Here is a 16884-nt window from a genome sequence, read left to right as displayed (position 1 = left end):
TTTTCCTACACCCCAGTTATCTGTAGATAAGGAGAGATTTTGGCAGTACTGACATAAAAATTCTGCTAATTAACAGGGGCAGAGGTGGTTAAATAAGGTTTTTCATGTCACTTAAAACTGACACCAGAGGATTGCTGAAAGTTCATGTTAAACAGTTTCCAGAACCATCCGATTCTCACTGATTGCAAAGGTCCCTTAGGACTTGGTGAGTGCAATCACCATAGAGCCATGGCTCATCCCCTGACCTAGCAGGGACCATATGTGGTAACACTTTTTCTGGTTCTGCTTCCATATCTTCAGACATCAGAGCAAAATGACAGGATCTTCCCATACTCAGAATCATCCCCAAGATGGTAACATCATGGCTGAAGTAATGCAAATCCTCTTGAATCCTGAGTTGAGAGCATCTGTTCTTGTGTTTACCTCACATTCACAGTCTGTACATGACACACTTAAGATATACCAAAGATATGTCTCATGAAGGCTAGTCTTTTAACAGATATTTTGGTGCCAACATTCCTCTCCATCCCCTGTGATTTTAGCATTATTTTCCTCTCTAAACTGTGCTCCTTTTTTTCTGCAACTGAGTCAAGGTGTGTCTATTAAACCAAGAGTACCTTCTCCTGGCTATGACAGGAATGAACACCACTAGAATTAGAGACATTGCTTGGGGAAAGTGGACACGGATTAAGTGACAATGAGGGGAGAGGCTCAAATTTAACTTGTGAATTAATATTTATCCAGGTAAAAGTCTTACTTCCAGGTTCATGGAAGTAAGTTTGGCAAGTTCATGTGTGTTCTCTGTTCTAGAGATGCACTTGAGTTTGCTGCACAAGCAGCTGCAGAAGGAAAAAGAAAATTTCTAGAAAAATTGTAAAAGCTGGACACTGAAATTAGCTTCCAAATAGTAACAGATACCAGCAGCAGTAGCTGTCCTTCAAGAAACTTTTAAAATCCCACGGGTCTCAAAGCAGCACAGAATACAAAGCAAGGTTTTTCTTTGGTGCCAGTATGGAAAAAGTATGAATTTCACCGGGAAGTATTGCTGTCTGCAGTGCTACAGTCTCCAGATTGTTTTCATATTCAATGATTGCACCACAAAGTAAAAATAAATATCGTGGGTTTGAGTAGCTTTGTACTGAACTGACTATACAGACAAAATAAGAGTTTTAAACTGTTTCTGGAAAATCACGATTGTAAAAACATGGGGATCTTACAAAGAAAATACACTTCTTTTTGCCAGCCAAATTCCACCATTTTTAAAAGCTTTCCTATAGTTTGTCAGGCTGAAATTGTTTTCTTGATGGCAAGAAATGAAGCTTCAAGACAACTTATTCAAGCAATACCAAAATTCTGCTAGTCTTTCACTGTTACACTGTAAGCTTTTAAGGGAATGAGAAGGGCAGAATTATATCTTTAGATCCACAGGCACATTTCCTCAAGATACATTTCCAAAGGAAACCAATAATTATTTCTTTATTCCTCACTGAAAAATCTCTAAAAATAATGAAGGCGCCTAAAATCCTGAAGCATCTGGAGAGAATTAATATCCACGACAGGAGCATAAAGTACATGAAACACATTCTTTTACCACACCTGGGAACTAGAGTTGCCTTTGTCAAGAAAGTCTCTAGAAATAAAGGTAGGAGATTTAAGCAGCAAGAGAAGGAAAGATTTCCTAACGACAGACAAATTGTAGTCTCTGCCTGGAATGTGCACAGGATTTTACATATTGTGACTGCATCATGCTGCCTATAGCGAGAGCTTTCAAAACACAGGACCAGACCCCACACTGAGATGCATCACTTTTGCCCACTCAGTCTTACTCAGGGAATTTACTTCCCCTTAAAACAATTTATCTATTTGTTAGATTTTATTTCTCCTTCCTTCCTTCCTTCCTTCCTTCCTTCCTTCCTTCCTTCCTTCCTTCCTTCCTTCCTTCCTTTCCTTTCCTTTCCTTTCCTTTCCTTTCCTTTTTCCTTTCCTTTCCTTTCCTTTCCTTTCCTTTCCTTTCCTTTCCTTTCCTTTCCTTTCCTTTCCTTTCCTTTCCTTTCCTTTCCTTTCCTTTCCTTTTCCTTTCCTTTCCTTTCCTTTCCTTTCCTTTCCTTTCCTTTCCTTTCCTTTCCTTTCCTTTCCTTTCCTTTCCTTTCCTTTCCTTTCCTTTCCTTTCCTTTCCTTTCCTTTCCTTTCCTTTCCTTTCCTTTCTTTTTCTCTTCTTTTCTTTCTTTTCTTTCTTTTCTTTCTTTTCTTTCTTCAAAGTACTTTCACTATTTAAGCCGTGTTTACCTTTCCCTGAACCATTCTGTTCTCTTTACATCACCCTTCTTCCTCTTCGAGTTCACATCTTTCATTTCGCTAACACCTTCTCGATTTTAATATCACTTTCCTAGTGAGAGGTGGAGAGCTGCTTTAGGCAAATTTTCTCATGCTTCACTTTAAGGTAGTGAGAATGATACCTTGAAAGCTATATGTGAAGGTATTTAAGACAACAGAAGAGAAAGAAGAGTTGAGCATAATCCTACACCTGGGTCAGAGCAATCCCAGGCACAGCTACAGTTTAGGCACAGAACAGATTCATGGTAGCCCTGCAGAGAAGGACTTGAGGGTGTTGGTCAATGAGAAAATGAACATGAGCCGGCTTCAGTGTGTACTCACAGCCTAGAAAGCCAACTGTATCCTGGGCTGCATCAAAAGGAATATGACCAGCAGATCAAAGGAGGTGATCCTGCCCCTCTACTCTGCTCCTATGAGACCTCACTTGCAGTACTGTGTGCAGTTCTGGTGTCCTCAACATAAAAAGGACATGGAACTGTTAGAACAAGTCCAGAGGAGGGCCACAAGGATGATCAGGGGACTGGAGAACCTCCCATATGAAGATAGGCTGAGAAAGCTGGGGCTGTTCAGCCTGGAGAAAGGGAGACTGCATGGAGACCTCATAGCAGCCTTCCAGTATCTGAAGGGGGCCTACACGGATGCTGGGGAGGGACTCTTCATTAGGGACTTTAGTGATAGGACAAGGGGTAATGGGTTGAAACTTAAACAGCAGAGGTTTAGACTGGATATAAGGAAGAAATTCTTTACTGTTAGGGTGGTGAGGTACTGGAATGGGTTGCCCAGGAAGGTGGTGAATGCTCCATCCCTGGTGGTGTTCAAGGCCAGGTTGGACGAAACCTTGCGTGGCATGCTTTAGTGTGAGGTGTCCCTGCCCATGACAGTGGGGTTAGAACTGGATGATCTTAAGGTCCTTTCCAACCCTAACTATTCTATGATCCCATGATTCTATAAACAGACAATGAATTTTGTTATGCTCTAATTTTCTTATAAGGACTACACAGGAGCATGAAGGTGAGATGGTGATTTATGCCTTCACTCAAATGAAAATTGTTTGAAAGCAATCAGTACTTATGAAGCCTCGTCTGGGATTTTGAACAATGGAAAGTAATTTGTATAGGTGTACAAATAGCTGCTTAAAATGTACACACTTCACTCTTGTGGCTTAATCTTAAAAAGGCAGCTTGAACTAGATTTGAACCAAAAAACTAGTTCAGATTTTGCTATCAAACATACAAGGGCAGACTATTATGCCTATTTAAGAGCTGATACTGTGTTTTCCAATGCAAGTGTTTTGGGGAAACATTTGATTTTTCAAGTTTCTACCAACCTGTGATATTTTAAAGGTTCACCACCAGTAGGCAACAGCTCCTCCCTAGTGTGTCCAAATTCTTTTTATATTTTCTTGACTTTCACTAAATGAGCATTCCTCCTCCTTTCTGTGTGCAAATTTGTAACCCTGATGCTCTTCTCACCTTGTACCACACAAATATTTCTTTTGGGAAAAAGAAAAAAATAAATAAGTAACATAAAACCAAAGCATAAACCACCCTGTAACATCTGCACTGATTTCCTGGGCAATGATCTGATTCTTGTAGCTGAGTTAAAACATTTGGCATTTAGCTGTTTTCTTCTTTCTTCTCAGTAACTAGGCTATTATTGCCTCATAAAGCAGTGCTGGGTGGTATTATTAGCTAATTAATGTCTATTTAGTGTAAAAGGCTGCAGCCACCTTCCAGTCTCTACAGGCATTTTTTCTTCCTCTTCCTGACAGAACCAGATGGCATTTTGGCCAACCTTCACCCACCCTTCACAATCCATGCATTCAATCCAGACAATGCAGCTAGCAGTTGGACAGATGCTAAAAAAGTGGTTCTTACAGCCCCAATGTGAAAATTAATGACTTCAGTTAAAAGATGTAGGTTAAACTTTTACCAACGTATAGCAATCCTTTCAATTTTGTATGCTGCTGTGGTTATTATTTTACTTAATTTCTCAGCTTTCATTGCATAATAGGGTGACAAAAATGTAACTAGGAAGAGAAATACATGGCCAACAATGAATGCTTACAGCCGGCAATGAGGGAATGTTCATCCCCATCTCAAGGCACCATTTAATTGTAGGATAAACCAGCATGATGATCTAATCCATGTTCAGAGGAAGAATCCAAAAGCATTTTCAGTGGAATCAAACCAGAATACTTCGCTCTCTTCACGATCAAGCACTAGTAGTCCAAATAATTGTCTTCCCATTGTTTTTCTTTTATATGCACTGTTCACACTAATTTGATGTCCCTATTAAGCTACAATCTGCCCCAGCTCATGGTTGCTGCAACAAGACACTGTTTCATGTCGTGCCCACTCCACAAATCATTCACACACCAAAAAGCCATCAGAAATGGAGTAAAACATAAAATATCATTAATCAAAAGCCACCTGCAAATTAACTAACATGAAGCTTTCTTAATTAAAAACAAAAACATAAGTAATTTTCTTCCAGAAAGACTCCTGTTTCAAAACCATTACATACAAATTAATATTTTCTCCAATAGCTTGTGATCAAAACCAAAACCAAATATCATTATTTTTAGATAACATATTTTTTCTCTTTTTCATTTATTGAAATAATTTATCATATATTTTTATTTGCATACTTTGTCTTTTTAGCTACACTCCTCCATTATCAGAAATAGTTAAAAGGTGTTATTTATATATGTACACACATATGTATATATATACATAGTGATTCCAGAGACACCAGGGAGACTACAGCTATACTATGACCAGCATGGTCTAATTTGCCACTAACATCTGAGGAGGGTCACTTCCAACCTCTATTTGGAGGAAAATGACCACTGAGAAAACAGCCCCAGTGGGTCAAATGATGACACTTTCTCTCACAGCAAGTCCCCTCTCACTTACCCTAGTGACAGGCTGCAGGATATTGCACTTTGAGATAGAAGTGTTGTACTGTATTTCAGACTAGACGTAAAACACTGGACACTGATGACTCTTAAAAGATCCTTGAGAATTCTGTGTACAGGAGGAATTGTCTCTTCTGTGCTCTGCCATATTCTTTTTTTTTTTTTTTAATTTTGCTAAAATCCTTTCTGCAAGTTTTATTTGAAAAATAATTTCTGAAGGGACAAACATTGCTAAAGAACCTGTGAGCTACTTCAGCTGCCAAAATGCAGCAGCACTGTCTAAGTTTTTCTTTAAAGTGACAAGTCAGAAAGATTTTATAGATTGCAAAGCCAAACAACCAGAAGCTTTGAAATGCTGCAGCTTTTGTCACCTGAGCACCATACTCCAGACCTATTGCACTCAAGCATTTTGACAATCTTTAACCACATTGCCACCTTCTACTTTCTTCTATAAGACTCTTGCTTCAGTTAGAAACCTAGTTGATATCATTTTGTATGTGCAATGCACAGCCTCAATATTTGTTTGGTCTACGTGACCAAAACTGTGCAGAGACTGTAACATGATTAATTTTCTCCTAAGCATCTCTGACAGACTTTCTCCACAGTATCCAAATTTCTTGCGATCATGAAAGTTACCCTCACTCTAAGGTGAGGATGCAATATTACCTGAATTCTGCAGCTGGGCAAAAGAGTGTCAGAAGAAAGGAAGGCACAAATTTCCCACTAATTTTAATAAAACAACCTCAGGCACACAGAATGCCTGTTTCTTGCTTTCCAGCCCTCCACTCTCTTTCAAAGTCTTCTTGCAATGGCTTCCCAGGAGCCCATTCTACTTCACAGTGTCCATACATAGAATAAGGAGCCCATTGTTACTGGCCATTTGTGGAAAGTTTGTTGTAAATCTGCATCATTCAGAACTTCTGTTGGAGAAACTGAAGGGAGAAGCCAACCCTCCAGAGCAGCATTCAACTGTAACAGTACCTTGCTTTTTCTGCTGCAATCCCTCGCCTCATTTACTATACAGCCTGACAGTAAGTGAGGCAGTGTCTAAACTTCAGAGCTTGCCTCCAGGTTCGGGACAGAAGCAGCCACCGACTCTTTCCTCCATGCCCCTTACCATCTCACTCACCTCTTATCTGTCTGCAATCCATGTCCTCCTGTACCAGATGAGAATCCGTATGCCCCCTGTACTACTAATTGTCAGCTCCCATCCCCTAACTCTGATCCCCAGGTTCCTGCACACACTCTCTTTCTGCTCCTACTCCTTTCACTTTTTCAAATCACTTCTCCCACTACAGAGGGACATAACACCTCCATGAGCATGTGCAGGCAGAAACTTTTGAAAGCAAAGCTTTTGAACCTGAGGTATCTCCAAAGTGCATGAACAACCTCATGAGCATGGCAAACTCAGGGGTACTTTTCTCAAGAGAGCAAAGGCATCTCCCTGGTATTATGGTGACACTTTATTAAATGTCAAGCCTCCAAAACTTCATTCCAATGAAGTTCATTCCACTAGCAGCACTAAAATGCCTCAGGATACAAGTGCTGGATTTCTTTTTTCTTTTTCATTTAAAGCAGCACATTTCCCACAAATCTTGTCTTCAGAAACAATGAGCTTTTGTCTAAGTTTTAACTAAAAGAAAGAAAGAATCAGTCAAAGACTGAATCTTACCATGAAAAATTTCAGGCAAAACAATTAAAGCTTAGAGAAGCTATAAAGAAAACAATTTGTTATAGCAGGCAGTGACAAGTACATTTACTCTGAGCAGTGCTACTGACTTTGCTTGCAATTAATAAATCTACCAAAAATAATTGTTCCAGTTAAACAAACATTTCCAGTTGCAATGATGTAAACAAAAACATTCCTCTTATCAATTAGAAGTTAGTCCACATGTTTTCACCATCTCTCCACACTGCCTAAAAGTGTTTAAGCACCATTTTTCTCCCAGCTTTGCCAGCTCCAAGTTGCAGGCCCTGCCATTCCAGTCTGTGGAAAACTGAATCTGAACTCACCATCCTTCACATTACAGAGCATAAAAACAAGAACTGATCCAGAATTGCTCAGGCTAAGGGGAGACAACTAGGTGAGTGTCTCTTGGCAGTATTATGAGGATCACCCTTTCTTGCCACAGCATCTCCTCCTGCTGCCAGCAGTTTCCGGTTTGCTGGGAAGTTCTAGGCTGTAGCCAAACAGCTACGCAGTCTCCCATCCACACTGCACCTGCAGTGGAGCTGTACTCGGCAGGCACCTTGCAGCCCCCTTCCACACACACAAGACAGAAAGACAAACTGAAACAAGGACCACATGGTCAGTATTTCTAATTTTTCTATAGTAAATTTTAAAACCCATCCATAGGGATTCAGATACAGTAGAACAAGAAGCATAAAGCAGAAGTGATAGAATTATAGATTATGTACCTGGGGGGAAAAAACAACCCCAAAACACTAGAAATTTTCAAAGCCAACAATAGAGTTCAGACAAGTGCCTCCCATCTAAACCTTGATAGAGATTTTACGGATCAACTGCTGGTTTTGAAAACTTAAAGCAAAAAGACCAAAAAGCTGAGAACCACTTCTGAAACAGCCAAGAAGAATGAGAGAGACTCTTACACAAATCTGAACATGACAAACGTGATTGTGGTGGTAGAAATCTCTTACAGGTAGGAAGTATCAGCAGGAAAAACGCTGTTTAGACATGCTACACCAGCAATGGTATTTCTGATTCAAGATTATGTAAAAACTATTGCCTACATCTCTGAAAGTAAGCAGCAATTGTAGAGGCTTCTGCTTTGTCACATTGCATCAGAGCTACCTTAAGGATGAGTGCTTTGGTCTTTTTCATAGCCATTTGCTATGAAGGTTCCTTTAGCTGGAACTTCGGCATCCAAAATAACATATTTACTTTTGGAAACTTGGATCTAGGTTTATTGAGAGTGCAGGGTGACACAAGGAAAAATAAAAAGCAAGAATATATAATAATGGAGAAATATGAAGAAACAGAAGGGAAGAGCAAAAGAGAAGCAGCAAAATGACTTCCATAATTTCAGCATGTTCACACAATCCATTAAGCTTAAAGCAGCCATTAGAAGTTGCCTGTGGTAATGGTGACAGTGCATCATTAGGAAGAGAAATGCAGAGGGTTCTTACTGCAGCATATGTGTCTGGTTGGCATCCTTCTGTTTGTCAGGTACCTCGTAGTGTGGGGAAATCTTGCCAAGGCCACTGTCGCTCAGCATCCTCTTTCGGACCGCAGGGTTCCACCGATCTGATATTCTAAGGAGGCAAGAATGAAGGGAGATATTTACACCTCAGAAATTACCTTGTGTGCTCCATTTTGAAGCTGTCTTATGCTTACTGGCTCCCAGCATTTTTCAGCCCATAGCAAGCCAAAAGAGCTCAATTCACTGTGAGTACAAGACTTACTAAAGGCAAATAAGACTGTTTCTTGTCTGCCCAGATGATGAGAAGAAACAGAGACACTTTTACTATAATGCTTAGGTAGAAAGGGCTTCAGGGCTTTATACAGTGGTATCAGAGCCCTGACCATGCAGAGAAGGAGCTTGTAACTCAATGGATACAGATTTATGGTGGAGCACAGTCAGGGAGTGTGAGGAGATCAAAAGGTGCCGAAGTGCATTAGTCCTGCTGTGTCCTCCAGGATGCTTAATGAAATAGATGTTATTCCACTGTCCTTCTCTCATTACCATGGCTGTACCTGATCCTGTTAGCTCTCCACCTAAGATCTGCCCTCACACATCTCCCAGTCCTTCAGAAGAGGGGACTAGAAAAGACATGTCCAACCCTAATATACCTGTGGAAAGGTAGACCCCAGCACCACTCACCCAGAGGCCTGCTCCACTACCAGATCAGGCATTCCTGGTGGTGTCCCCACCTGCTGTGACATTACCATCTCTGGGTCCAGAATAAAAATCTCGTCCTGCGAAATTTCCGTCACAAAGTGCAAATGTTCCTGTTGGAATGATAGAAGGAACAAGTAATGAGCTTGCATCACTCCAGGTCTCTCAGAGCACCCAGATCGCTATAGGAAAGTTGGGTGCACATTAGGATCTCTGAAGAGCATTCATGGGACTCTGTCTGTGTATTTATATAAGTGCACACACATGCACTCGCACTAAAACCAATGCCACCACAGTCACCAATAAATATCCAGTGATTTCAGGCCAAACAAGATTCCCAACCGGCAAACTTCACACTCACAGCAACACTTAAAAGGCTGCTACTTGGCGGCTCTGTCATTCAGCTGGAACCTGGAAGCCTACCCATAAAGCCAAAGTCTGCATTGCAAAATGAGGGTGAACACTTAATGTTTGTTCTCCTATGATGGCTGACAGAAATTTTCATTGTCCTGGGATATTCTCCCAGACTTCCACTGCTTTTATGACTTCCAGTGCTTTTATATTCTGGTTCCACCTCTCCGTTACCAAAGCTTTCTCTCTCAATTCCTCTTTTTTTTTTTTGGTAGTGACACTGAAGGCTCATTGTCCTTCAAAAAACACCAAGTGTGAGTAGGCTTGTCTATGTAGGCAAAATTTCCCATCATTTGTGTACTGGGACTATCATACAGTATTGATTTTTTCCATCACAGAAACACAGGGCAAATGAGTAGGAGGGAAAGATGACCGTTTGTACAAAGCCAGGTATTGAAGAGACACAGAATAAGCCAAACAGCGTAACATCCTCCAGTTTAACCTGTAGCAGCACCTTCTTCATCCTTGTTTTCCAAATGTTAAAGTGCAACTTTATCAAAGCATTTATATCACTGTGCAAACAAATCTCATGGTGGCTACATGCAGACACTGAACCTGGGACTTCTGAACTAAAGCCACGGCTCCTTCTGCTTGAACTAAAACAGCAGCTGCTCTTGCTAGGAAACAGTCATATGTTCATGTGATTCAGAAACAGCTTACACGGTTCTCAGGGGAACCAGTTAAAATGACCACTGTGCTAAATCAACAGTTTGCACTTAATACTGAGCCACTAATTGGCCTGTTCTGGCTACAAATCAGAAACACCAAAAACTCTGCAAAATTTTCAAAGTGTCTTTTAGAAAATATATTCAGACTGTCAGATCTATACCACAGGTTTCAATTCAACAGAGCTACGCTCTGTTTTGGGGTTCTTTGGGAATATTTGATACAGCTGTGTTTGTAATCCTCAGCTTGCAACATCACCTTAATTTTCACATTACACATACAGTATCAAGATATCTGGTGACTAAAAGCATCACTGAAAAGATAAACTCAAATACTCTGGTGTCACATAGATGCCCCTGGTAAGATTCGATAAGGATGACAAATGTAGAACATTCTGATCTGTACATCAGATTGGTAGTAATAGAAGGGCAGATTGTCAGCAGATATAAAACTTCAATGAAACAATGTGAATTACATCAACTGCAAAATGGCTCAGAATTTTTTCTCTACTTTTCCTCAGACATCAGTAGCATTTTATAATGCACAGGAGGAATAGCAGATAATTCATTTTAAGCTGCATTTGACATAGTTTTAAAAAAACCCTATAGAAATTGTAACTGAGCAAAGATTTACCTGAGATCTGTCAATGCGGTAAAAACGGTCAGCAGAAGTTGCTGCAAGACAGAGAAACAACAAAACTGCAGTGAAGAAAATGGCCTGAGCAGAACTCCATGGACAAGATGGGCTGAACTAATATCACTACCACTAAGATAACCTTTGTGTTAGTGAAGTCACAGTGGTTCCACAAGAATATAATCTGATTAATTCATTAAGTCCATGTTCTTACCACTTTAAATGGTGAATTTAAAGGCTAGGCTTAACAAAACATTATTCAGTGAAATTATTAACTTGAAATTGATATTTTAAAAATATATAAAATGGATTTCAGGCTTATAAGAAGAATTGATTACATTAAAATATGTGACAGAAAATGTTGCATTGTTTTTATGAGAATGCAGCAAGCATATAATAAAATCAATGTGTCTAATACGATTAATTCAATTTTTGCATCTAAAGAACAATAATGTGCTCTTTTATATCAAATGCATGGCCACAGATATTCATCCTGAATTACCAATGCACTCAAGGAAAATGTGTGCTACTCACAAAAACTCACACGAAAATTCACTAAATAATAACTTCATATGAATCTTATCACTGCCACATAATTTACATTACTAAACCAAAAAGCATTTTTTCGCCTACAGCATTCTTCATCAGATGTGGTTTTTTTGTTTGTTTCTGCTTTGCATTTAGTTTGGCAGGTAAAATCAGATTCATTCACTCTGGAGTTTTGACACAAGAGCACAGTGATGTAGCATTGCAGGTTTTGGCACTGCAAGGGAATATCAAATCCCTAAAGACAAAACCTGAATGTATCTATCCACCCAGATTTCTCTAAAACCCAAACAGATTCTCAGTATGTTTTTTTTATCAGTTTCCCTTATGAGACACAAACAAGAGTGATTAGAAATTGCCAAGGAGAAATTGTTTTTGTTTAAAACAATAACAAATTCAGTTTCCCCACACTGAAGCTTTTGCAAAAGCAGATGCTTTTAGCTGCTAATTTCTGTGCTCTGGAGCCTGATGTAAAGCCCAGATAAGCTGTCTGCTTTGTCAAAGTCCGGGTGAAATACAAGTGCATCTCTCCAGGGAGTTACATCAAGAGCAGCCTTACAGGAAAAGGGAGGTTCATTTCTATAACCTAAACACTGTAGTACTTTAAGGAGAAATAAGAACACAGCCTTTACCAGCAGCAGCACATTGCCACAAACAGCTGCACTCTGACTCCAGGCAATGCCATGCAATAAGTGCTGCTCATCATAGCAGAGATGCTAAACCCTAAACCTCTAATCAACCTTAGCAGAACACGTCTCCTTGGGGTGACAAAGCTACAGCAGACATTTTGTTTGTTAGATGAAGGGCCTGTTTTATTTTTCGGGGAGGAAAGGGGGTTCTTAGCTCCTTTTTCACTTACTCAGTGTAACAAGCACAGTTACTCTGCCATAGTAATACTCTCAGATGCACTATCCTTCATGTGCCCACCAGAAGCAAGCAGTATGCTAGGCACAAGAAATGGGAGATGTACTTACCATCTAGGAAGCACCATCTGGGAGAGAGTCTCTGAACAGAAAGTACTCTGGGAAAAGAGCTTTCCTGGTCCTGGATAGGGCAGAAAAATTATATTAAAAATAATAAACTTTTTTTTCTCTAAAAAGGACTATTTTCTAGTCTCTGCTTTTCTTTTCATTTTGCTCTACTGATATTGGACAATGTGCAAAACCTAGATAACCCAAACCCACTGGATTTGCTTCTCATTGACATCAAGGTTTGACTATAATATAGAAAGGAGTAAACTGATATGGTTAGTTCCAGACACATCCTCAGCTATCCCCTTCCCTTCAGGTCAAAATACCAAAAGGCTCTGCATCAAAACCAGCTTTCTCAGCTGACTACAGCCCCACTTATCTGTGGGGACACAGGAACAGAGAGAGGTGAAAAAAGTCAAAGACACACACATCACTATTATACAGCTGTGAACAATCATATTTGCTTCTTGTGTCCCTGTCACCTTCCTTTATTCTAGCTTCACTTTTTTTACACTCTTTCCCTCCTCTACTGATCTGCAGCTTAAAGCAGTTATCCACTTTGCCTTCCTCTGGTGTGTTCCAAATTCACATAAAAGTAAAAAACCGCATTATCTTCTACACCCAGAATATAAAGAGTGCAGACCTGGGGACCACCACCAGCCAAACAGATATCCTGCATCAATGTGTTCCCATTCTGGCTAAGAACACCTGCTCCTTGAGAACCAACAGACATTACTTGAGGAACCAAACCAAATGAGTGGGAAGGAACAAAGACCTTCTTCCTGACTTGTACTCACCAAGGAGTCAAAGAGCTGCCCCTTGCTTATTCAGCTCTCACTGAGCTGGAGAGGTAAAAGGGATCTCATAAAGCAAAGAGTGGTCATGGCTCTGCTCCATGCTTCCAGTGAATGGTCAACCAACTTCCAAAAGCCACTGGGACATTACTTTTAAACACAAATAGATCTGCACAGTGCTAAGCACAATGGCATGGATCTCAGGCACACATCCAAGATCTGTATAGAGGCAGATTCTATCCTTATTTGCATCTTAGGCAGTAAAACCTGCACATCTGCTAATGATGTGAATTCACGCACAAACTGGCTCAAGTTTAAACTTTACTCCTCCTTCAGACAGCAGATCACAGAGTGGTATACCAAACCACAAGGCAAGAAAAGTAAAAGAAGCAATGGTGAAGAAAGGTAGCTTTGAAAAATGTATTGCTGATACAGAAAGCCCATGGGCACAGATTGGTGAAAATAGGCCAGAATACAATGATATCTCACTGGGGCTTCTCAGAATATCACACAGGAGCCCAGCACCTTTCCTGACAGCACTATGCAAGACAAACAACTGTTGTATTGGGAACTGCACAGCTATGTCAGTAGTGGTTTGAAGGTCCAGCACTAGAAATTAAAGCTGGCTGAAAGAGTGAGTTCTAAAAAGAGATTTAAAGCAATAATGGGGTTTCAAACAGAAGGGACAATGAGGCTATGAATGCTTAACTCCCTGGCATAACACAGAATTCCACCAGTCCAGCCTGAGCTACAGCAGGCCTTTAGAAAGGCACCCTTTAGAAGCCTAAGTGAGAGATTCCAAGTAACAAACCCTATCATTCCCTCAGGCAGCTGGCACCATGTATGTGGTTTCAAGGAGAAAGCAGGCTTCTTTGTATACAAGAGGAAAAGTGCAGAAAAAACAACACCACAAAATTAAAGTTTACAGTGCATCAAACCAACACATCTGGAACATTCATATAGATTCTCAAAGGTTCAGTTTCCTATATATTTTCCTCTGTTTACACTGCTTTGTGTTTATAACATTAAGAAAATCTAGAAGTAATAGATACCTCTCAGACATTAATCTTACTTTTTTGCAGAACTGACTTATTTCTAAAATACTTCTTATCTGAGTAGCCATGTGTGAGAAAAAAGTTATGAAAAAAATAATGTGTCAACAGAAAAATGGGAATTTCATCAGTTCAATTCCCTAGGCTACTGGTAAGACTATGGGGAAGAAGTAATTTGCTTTCTTAAGCTGGAGAAAATCTCAGAGAATGCTGAAGGAAGTTGTCATTTCAGTCAGACTTGGTAAAATAATTTCCAAATTGAATACAGAGCAAATAATGCCCTTATATGTTAAGGGGCAGACATTGCTTTTTGATTTACTTAAAAGCATCTGACACTTTTTCAGCTACCTGATTAAAAATGAGCTCATGTTGATGTTGTTCAGATATGTACCAGCTCTTACCATCCCCAGCTTCTTGGTCACCAAGGTGCCTGCATGCACTATGTGTTGTTTTTCAAGCAGCTCTGATAATAATTAGCATTTTGATGGACACTCATTTCTCAGCCAGATGAATGCGTATCAGTGCCTGGCATGATACTGTCACAAAATGTTATTAATTTCATTTGGTATCATGACAGCTTTTGCAAGACTCATCTTATTAGCTTCTGTCTTGGAGAATGACTGGAACTTGCTTTACTTCCTTTTCTTTCTGGTTATCCAGGACAGAAATGCAAAGATGACTCCAGACTACTCATTTGTTGTTTCCTCAGTGCCCTAGAGTTTTGCTAATAGTCCTGGCAACAGAACTTGTTTGAAATGTTATCACAAAAACCTACAGACTTTGCTATACTAAAAAAATACATATGCATGTTTACTTTCTGATGGACGATATCTGTGTCTGTAGCTACCCTGGCAAAAATAAAACAGTCTATTTTTTTTCCCCATATTTAGACTCATGGATTGATCCCATAAAACTTGCTCAGGTTTTTGTGCAGTTTTTTGTTTCCAACTTCTTTGCGCTACAGGAGAGATGAAGACAATGACAACATAGCAGTCCATAAAGTGAAAAAAAAATCCATATCTCAGTGGTTTAAGCGTTAAAATTAAAATGCATCTCTGTCCTTCTCTAATATGAGCTTATGGAGTTGTGGGATGGAGTTATAGATTTACTTGTATGGCAACTGAGGTTTATGTGGGAGTGTTATGAGTTTTCTGAAATCCACTAGGTTTGCTAATGTCTATATATCTACATGCACAAAGCTTAATGTAGCTTAATATTTATCCCACTATTTGCAGAAAGGTGAGCACGGGGATACAAAAGGCAAAAGGAAGAAAACATCGAAAGACAAAGGTGCATACTAAAAGGGCAGATTATACAAAGAGGAAAATTAAGTGAAAATTCACAGACCTAGCGAAGTACATAATGCCAGGAAAATGAAGATAGAGATAATGCTAGTAAATGCAAATTCAAGTCACAAATTATACATTGTGATATGTTCCTGCCAAGACTTATTACAGTTCAACTGCAGAACTAGCTTGGGAAGTCTCAGGACCATGAGAATGATTTTTTTTGAGCAGTAAATTCATTAGAGAAACAAAACAGAATGAAAACTAACTCTAGCATAATTTATCAGAGCTTGTTGATGATTCTGCTGACTCTCAATGTTTTGAGTTGCAAAGGAATCACACAAGAGAACTGCATTTATGAGTCTTAAAAGTACCCGTGATACCTTATTAGTGAGGTAAGAAGATGGTGCCATCAACTCAAATATTCATGCTCTTTTTTTTCCTGGTTTTCTCCCTAGTTTTCCTCCCTTTTTGCAATATGCAGAGGGGTACCAACAAACACTAAACAAATCTCAAATTAACCTAACAAGGTAGTGTTTAAGAATGACCCATTGAGAATAAACCAATGTTCAAAGAATCAGGATAAGCAAATACTGAAGAAAAGACAGAGAGGGTGGTGCATTCAAATGGAAGAATCATTAAAAAATGATAGTGTATTACGGATTTCACACTGATGTGCACTAGAGAAGATGCCTAGGCAATTAATTTCTATACTGATATGACTGCAGAGGTTAGAGCCAAGTATGGAGCTGATTTCTGACATTTTATGCTCTCTTTTGGCCCTCTCCATACATGCAGATTGAGCTCTTCATTTTACCTCAGGCAGTTTCCTACACATGGAGCAGTCAGCAACCGCTTAGGTTAATTTATAATCAGTGGAACAGAGTAACACATGCTGGTTTATTAGCCAATTCACTAGGCACTAACACTGCTCTGAAACTCAGTTCCCGGGCAATGATTGATACACATGTAAAAAATATGAGGTTAAAATTGGGCAGGAAAATGCAGAAACAAACCATGAGCTGGAATGAGAAAGGCAGCTCCAGGAAAACATGCCAAATTGCATTTTCTCAGAGTCTTTTCTGCATTCGGCCCATTTACAGGTATTTTTGCTAAACTGAAATTCTGTATCACCTAGGTAATCATTAAGCCCCAAGAAATTATCTGCAATTTCATTGCAGTGGGTTCCTCTCAGCTGGATGTCTGTATGCTTTCCCAGTGAACTCATTCCTGCTGCTCCCAAACAAGACTTGCATTGTTAAATCTAGGAAATGGCTACTGAGACTGTGAAAACTTGTCTTGTGATCTTAGGCGCTGTGTCAACTGACCATGGTTTGTGTCAAGTCTCAGTGCTAATGTCAGATCAGCTCAGGAGTCAGTAGAGTTAGTCTGAGTTAGTTTACACCAAATCTAA

General features: G+C 39.7%; 1 protein-coding gene across 1 annotated transcript in view; it reads right to left on the bottom strand.

Annotated features, from left to right (window-relative positions):
- Positions 1-16884, bottom strand: part of DGKI (diacylglycerol kinase iota) — a 109265-nt gene that overhangs the window by 41141 nt on the left and 51240 nt on the right. The window contains exons 19-21 of the mRNA XM_031051320.2: positions 12342-12411; positions 10822-10862; positions 9097-9224 (exon numbers count right to left, since the gene is read on the bottom strand). Of these exons, the coding sequence (XP_030907180.2) occupies positions 9097-9224; positions 10822-10862; positions 12342-12411 (239 nt within the window). The remainder of the gene's footprint in view (positions 1-9096; positions 9225-10821; positions 10863-12341; positions 12412-16884) is intronic.

Source organism: Melopsittacus undulatus, chromosome 5, assembly GCF_012275295.1.
Source record: "Melopsittacus undulatus isolate bMelUnd1 chromosome 5, bMelUnd1.mat.Z, whole genome shotgun sequence".
NCBI lineage: Eukaryota > Metazoa > Chordata > Aves > Psittaciformes > Psittaculidae > Melopsittacus > Melopsittacus undulatus.
Note: the sequence above shows the minus strand (reverse complement) of the source record. Positions and strands in the feature narration are given on the sequence as shown.